Source organism: Ruditapes philippinarum, unplaced genomic scaffold, assembly GCF_026571515.1.
Source record: "Ruditapes philippinarum isolate M1 unplaced genomic scaffold, ASM2657151v2 ctg5256_1_1_1_1, whole genome shotgun sequence".
Taxonomy (NCBI): Eukaryota; Metazoa; Mollusca; class Bivalvia; order Venerida; family Veneridae; genus Ruditapes; species Ruditapes philippinarum.
In genome coordinates, this window is record NW_026858097.1 from 2,377 (window position 1) to 9,493 (window position 7,117).

A 7,117-nucleotide genomic window follows, 5' to 3' on the forward strand; every position below is an offset into this window, starting at 1 on the left:
ATGTCCATGGGGACCGAGAATACAGAAAGCAACAAAGTGTACGTTTATTCACTACGAGCGAATATTGTACACTACTTGGTATTTAAGAGGCTGATACAGAGTGGCTATGTAACACGATACATATATCTACATCATCATATATTATATGGATACAACATGAATATATCAAGATAAAAAACTAGAATATTTTGGTTTTTGAAATGTGAGAATGTTTAATGAGACAGGAAATGACGTAAAAAGCATTCAAACATCTCGTATAATGCCAAAGAATTTGTCTATCTTTATCTAACTTTATGTAATTTAGATACAATACATTTTTCATACTTAAGAAATTCGGTAATGCCTATCAATACAATCCAGAAAAAGAAATATATGACAAATGGAGAGGAACAACTTAAGTAACTTAACATAACACATATTTTAGCATTTACTTCCCTTTAATAATGTATCATCAATAACAATTATTGATTTCATTTCTGCATTATAAATGAAATACGTTGAAATTAGAATGATTTTTGTTTACTTTACTTTATCAAGACATAGTAAAGACGCGCTAAATGTCAGCTTTACACCTCAAGAGTATAAATGAAAGAAACATTATTGTTTCTGTGTGTTATAAATAGAATATTATAATCGTGTAGCTTCATTACTAAATCATCTGAACTTTTTTTTAAACTCGTTAACTAGTTAAAAATTCAGTATTGAACCTACACTCATTCAATATGCTCCCACCCGGTCCAATGGGCCTATAAGTCACCAGATATCATATAATAATGTCGTCATTATGTATTTACATATTTATTATTGATTGTTTTCAAATACCATTTGAGTCAATGTGTATATTATTGACAAACTTAAGAAGAGCGAGTAGTAAATAAGATTTATGATTCTCAATTATTATTTAAGGAGCTTTTACAGCTTTTAGAGAAAATGATAAGAACTGAAATTAAGGTAGAAACAATGGTGAATGAAATTAAGAAAACTGAGGATAATGTCATCAGTACATTAGGCGACATCAAACGAGCAGTAGCTGACTTTACGGACATGTTTGCAGACATGAGAGGAAACATAACGGATGAGATGTTAAAGAGAGGCGATGAGATAAAAAGGAGAGAAAGTATAATAAAACAGTAATTTCACATTAAATTCACATTTCTTATACATAAATATTTATACCGGAACTGTACTGATAAAGAACGAAATAAATGTGATATATTTGTATTTTCTTTATCTTTCATTGTTGTTCAATTGTTAGCATCAATGTATTTTAATTATGGGTATTGATTTATTGAATATAGTTAAAACAATGAAGATATAAAAACTTAAAAATATTTACAAAAATAAACCATTATTTTTGCAAATTAATTGACATTTAATACACCATTGATAACAAACAATGACGTTTTCGCCTAAAATGTCGATAAACTGCTTTCAAATGTTATAATATGACATGACTTTTGTTGTCGAACTTTATAAACATTATTTTCTTTATTAACCTAAGCACGTATTGAATGACATTAAAATGATAAACGATACATCTCCAAGAAAAATCGACTGTTTATAAAGCTATAATAGAGAAATGAATCTTTAAAGAAAATGTGATTACTGAATAACCTTGAACTTTTGTAATGATAAGTTAATAGAACTTTAATACCTTATAACAGAATCGCTCAAGAAACGTTTTGAAGAAACAAGAAACAACCTCACTAGTGAAATTGACGCTAAAAAGGAGGACTTTATTCAAATTCAAGGTAGTGTATCTTACTTTGTTTCAACGTCATGGCTATTTTTCAAATCTGTGTAAGATAAAATTGTAATTCATTTATATTTATCTACAACTTATCATAACAAATTAAATTGTTGCTAATTTGACTGATGCATTCATTTAATCAATCACTTTGTCAGATATATATTCCATTAACTAGAATGATCTGATATGTTGCTCTATGTGTAATTGTGTAACTCTCATTAGATGTTCAAATGATTTAATTCGCACATTCAATTTTCAAGTATTCCATAATTTAATCTCTAAAGATATTTTCCGAAATGAATATTATAGGGCTTGTTTTTGTTATTTACGTATGCCCCGTTATTTAGATATCACTGAAATTTATTTTACAGTTTAAATATATAAACACCTATATTCAGATAAGTAATTAAAGCGTGAATTAACTATCCTTGTGCATCGTAAATTGACAGTTTTCACTGACAATGAAATATGAAAACCCGAAATAAATTGATATTTTACAAAATATCAATATGTGTTACAATATGAAATACTAAACTATTATTTCTATACTCAGGAAAACTTGAACAACCTCCGATCGCTTTCTACGCACATCATGTGAAAGACCTGGTTTTTGATACTGCAAATAAGATTTTCGTGTTTGAGAAGACATTCACTATAGAGGGAACAGGTTACGACACGTCCACAGGAATCTTCACGGCACCTGTTGGAGGACTGTACCAGTTTGTTGTACATGCATGTGCTAGGTATAGTAAATATGCATATCTTGGCCTGGTATTGGGAGGTAACGTTATTGCAGCAGATTCTAACTATGATGATGAAACGCATGGCTGTAATAACTTTGGTGCAATGGTTAGAGTAAATCCAGGAGCAAAAGTTTGGGTTAAGTCAACATCGTCAGGTTCTGTCCACCAGCTACATCAAAACCAATACAGGATGAACACATTCAGTGGAGTACTTGTCAATTACTGAACTATAAATAAATCAATAAACATTGATGAGTGTAAAATCAAATTATTATAAGCTAGAGGTGCAACGATACCTTTCGATGCATCGAAAACCGGTTTTATGAGCGCCGATTCGATTCCCGATACCAACTGTAACATTTTCGATTCGATTCCCCACCCACAAATAAACATGGAAAAAAGTGAGAGTTTTAGTCTTTCCCTTCGCGCTTCATCACGTTACATACGATTGGCCAGTTAAAACTCGGTCATCCAATCAGTGGGCGCGTAATGTTTTATTTTCGGCAAACAAGTATAAATGGCTACCAACATCAATGTTGATAAAATAAAATTAAAAAATCCTCCTAAAAAATTAAAATCAAAAAAGTTTGGGAACATTTTGGGTTTCGGGAAGGCCAGGACACGGATAAAGCTACTTGCAAAATATGCTTTACGGACGTGTCATATCCAAAGTCCTGCAGTACGTCTAATTTAATGCAACATATGAAACGAAAACACGAACACGATCATGGATGTGGACTTGTTTTGTAAGCTTTATCCGTGTCCTGGCCTTCTTAAAATAAGTTTGATTAGTACTACAGTAAGTAGGCATATTTGGGATTGATGATTATTTCTTTAGTCAAGTGTGAAAAAAAGTGATTATTTCATGAATTTCATTTTTTCTGTATTGTTTACTAGACTAAGAAGTATTGTGTGACAACACTGGCATTACGATTGATTATTCATTTTACATATTATGGGAATTAATTTATAAACAGAATTTCTGAATATTCATTTTACATATTATGGGAATTATAAACAGAATATCTGAATATCAGTTCTGACAACCTTGTGAAACTTTGTTCATTATCATTTACTTTACAATTTACATACTTTGTTAAATTTCTAGTCAGTAGTCAGCAGAAGGTATCTGTGATAGTCATGTTACTGAGATTAATGATTATTTGCCTGATTAAAATTATTTTCCAAATAGACAAGAGCTTTTTATTCTCATAAACACAATTATTAAGTCAAATAAGTTATATAATAGTTATATTACAACAGAAAAGCAAAGCACTAGGTTGAAGGCCACTCACTTTTGGAACAGACAAGCAGAATTATATACCAAAGATAAATTAGTAATAAAAAATGTATCGAATCGAAAAAAATCGAATCGAAGTGTCTAAAATCGAAATCGAATCGAATCGAACATTTGGTGTATCGTTGCAGCCCTATTATAAGCTGACATTAAACGTAAACGTTTTGATGTAAACTGCTTCAATTCATTTTAGACTCTTAGTAGTGTTTTGTGAAATAAGTCAAGAATGGTCGATTTATCAATGCTGTGTCTCTATGTTGTAAAGAATATCATTCATACAACGTTTTAGTTTGCAAAGTGTTAATATTAGTTTATGTTAGTATATTAATAGTAAACAAAGGCTGATTAAAATTGATTACAGCAAAGAAAGCGAACCTTGTGTTCATGTAGGCTTTGTTTGAATGTATCATTTAGCAGCTGAATGTTTTATGTTTATGAAAACAATTAATTATAATCAGTACAAATTGTAATCTTATCATATTAACATTTTGACAAATGAAAGAACTAAAAGATATATTATGCTCAAATTTGATATTTTAAAATATTGATATTTGCTACACAGCCTTAATGTAATTGTAAAAACATGTTTAGGCTTCTATTCTCTTCTACTCTTTAAACGTAAAAACAGCATTACTTAGACATATTTCAAAGGTTTAATAGGTATGTACATAAAAATGCATTTGTATATATGTGCAAGATAGAAAATATTTGATTGAAGCAAATAAATAAATCCCCTACATTTTTTATATATTTGTATAAGCATATTGCCAGGTGTATTCATATTATATAGTTTTCATTAATCACCAGTATTCAACGTCATTTTTGATATACATATTCCGATTGGTAGTTGTCACGACAGTAAAATGATACATTCAAGAGAAGGGAATAGTGACTCTTTCAGTTTGTTTATCAAAGACATCTCCAACATTCGTGTCAACCTTATCACAAACAGGGTAATTTTTTTCTATCTTACCCTTGTTTCCCTCAAAAACGCAATACGATTAGTTTATTTACTAAATGACCAGAAAAAAGATAAATGCTACATTAGCTCAATTGGAGGACCGTTTTACTATGAATCGGGCGACCCAGGTTCGATTCCCGGACGTCGCAGGTCACTTTCGTTCTGATGGAGTATGAGATCCTTTCTGCGATCATTGGCATTTTTACGCTGGCATGTTATGTTGTACAGAGATAATATTAATTCCTAGCGAAATTGAGACATTTGTACTGGTAAACCGCTTGACAGCATGCTTATTGGCGATGCGGTTACTGAACATTGCTCTGGCAAATTAAAAAAAGCTTACAGTCGTAATCTGGAGGAAACAAATAGAGAAAATAACTATCCCTAAAGAAAGCCCAAAACGACAAAATTGAAAATGTTGCAGGCTCGGTTTGATTGAGCCTGTTCCTGGACGGTACTGGATGGTGCAAGTTACCGTCCATGCCCCCTAGCACTGGCTTAAGCAGAATTCAACATTTAAACATTAAAAATTCAGAAAAATTCACAGATGTGTTCATACGACGGTTATCATGGAATCTTCAATGTGACACTTCCGTGCCATTCCATGAAAAGCGCATATGGTCTCAAAGTAATAGAAAGCGTGTGCCCTAAACGAGAAAACAATGGGTGGAATTTAATAAAATGGAATTTTGAAAGGGGGTCACACGTAATGAAGCCTGGATATCACAGATAAGACGTCAAAAGACAAAGTTAAAAAGCAGGCAATATATCCTAAGGGTGATTCAACATTATTCAAGTAGGAATATTGGAACCACTCAACTAGAAATTGCCGAAAAGTTAAAACTAAAAATACCACAAGCACAGCAATAGTGTCGTGCTGAACGATCTTAAATGCAATCATTATAAAAGTACATATGGGCTTTCCATCTGTTACTGTGTTTTAAACACCTCAAACAGAAAAGTTAGATTGTTAAATTGCATAAGATGCAGTCTAATCATTACAGACACATAAAATAGACTGCACAGAATGTGATAAATATTGCGAAATTGACTTTAAATGACATTTGTCATAATGTCTTGAAAATGTGCTAGTTTTTGACTGTACATACATAATAAGAAAAAACTCATATTTTCAAAAATACATATTTTTATAACTTTTGGCAAAGTATGTAATTGCAGTAGATTTTTAAATGAAAGGTACATGCAGTAATAACGACGCGTTTTGGGTAGAAAATATTTTGTTTTTGTTTAAGAAAAATCGACCAAAGAAATTGATAGATCGGCTTCTATTTCATATAATCTAAAACATTTAATATTATACAGTTGACCATTTAATCTTCATTTGTTCATTTTCTTCGGAAGCAATGAAAGCACCAAAAGTGCATGACAATCGCAGACTAGCTTTGACTGGGTCTGTCCATAAGATATCCAAAGGCGTAGCTTTCTATAGTTCCTTCAATTTGTTTCTAGCTGGGTGATTGCTTGGTTATTCTGTTTATTTCCCCATGATCCCCTCATATCTTACATAATTTGTATGTATGTACAAAATGTTCTATATTGATTTATCTATCAGTAATCAAGTGATTTAAAAAAAAAAAAAAAAAAAAAAAAAAAAGCTTTTTATGGGTAAATTTGAAAATGACTTTTTAAGCCAACGTTCTTTAAAACCTAGTTTATGGTTCCGTTTTCTTGATGATATATTTTGTATATGGAGTTATTCCCTTGATGATTTGAATGTTTTCAGTGATAGTTTGAATAACTTTCATCCATCTATAAAATTTACAGCGAACGTTTCTAAATCTCTCGTATCATTTTTAGATGTAAACGTTTCAATAGACGAAAACAATATTATTCACACTGATATACATGTTAAAGAGACAGACAATCATCAGTATTTAGAATACTCTTCCTGTCACCCAGTGTCTTTTAAAAATGGTATTCCGTACAGTCAAGGAAAACGTTATCGCCGTATCATTTCTGACGATAATGTTTTCAACGATTCTTTACAGAATTTACGTACATACTTCAAAGCAAGAAATTATCCTATCAATGTTATTGATAACGCACTAAGTAAGGTTTTATGTCTAACACAGGATGAGGCCCTGTGTACTAACAACAAAACAAGTGATGGCAGTGTTATTCCCTTTGTTGTTGAGTATAACCCAACTTTACCTAATATTAGTAATATAATTAAAAAGTATTGGGATTTACTTAAACTTTCAAGTAAATGTTCTGTGCAAAAGCTTCATGAAAGTAAACCTTTGGTTGCATTTAAAAGACCTAAAAATCTAAAAGACATTCTCGTTAATTCTAATTTTAGGTTCAATAACAAAAATGCGAAAAGTTCATCCAAATGTAATAGAAGT

General features: G+C 31.1%; 1 protein-coding gene across 1 annotated transcript; it reads left to right on the forward strand.

The window, feature by feature from the left end:
* The first annotated feature begins 922 nt into the window (after positions 1-922).
* LOC132752085 (complement C1q tumor necrosis factor-related protein 5-like) lies at positions 923-2,719 on the forward strand. The gene is made up of 3 exons (XM_060742360.1): positions 923-1,117; positions 1,665-1,751; positions 2,304-2,719. Exons 1-3 carry the CDS (start codon positions 931-933, stop codon positions 2,717-2,719), a joined length of 690 nt encoding a protein of 229 aa, XP_060598343.1. The 5' UTR covers positions 923-930.
* Positions 2,720-7,117: the final 4,398 nt, after the last annotated feature.

What these genes read in the sequence shown, in the direction of transcription:
- LOC132752085 (XM_060742360.1), top strand. Translation starts at nt 931, where the DNA reads ATGATAAGAACTGAAATTAAGGTAGAAACAATGGTGAATGAAATTAAG. An exon ending in TGAGATAAAAAGGAGAGAAA is followed by an intron (nt 1,118 to 1,664) that starts GTATAATAAAAC and finishes ACCTTATAACAG; the next exon opens with AATCGCTCAAGAAACGTTTT. An exon ending in GGACTTTATTCAAATTCAAG is followed by an intron (nt 1,752 to 2,303) that starts GTAGTGTATCTT and finishes TTCTATACTCAG; the next exon opens with GAAAACTTGAACAACCTCCG.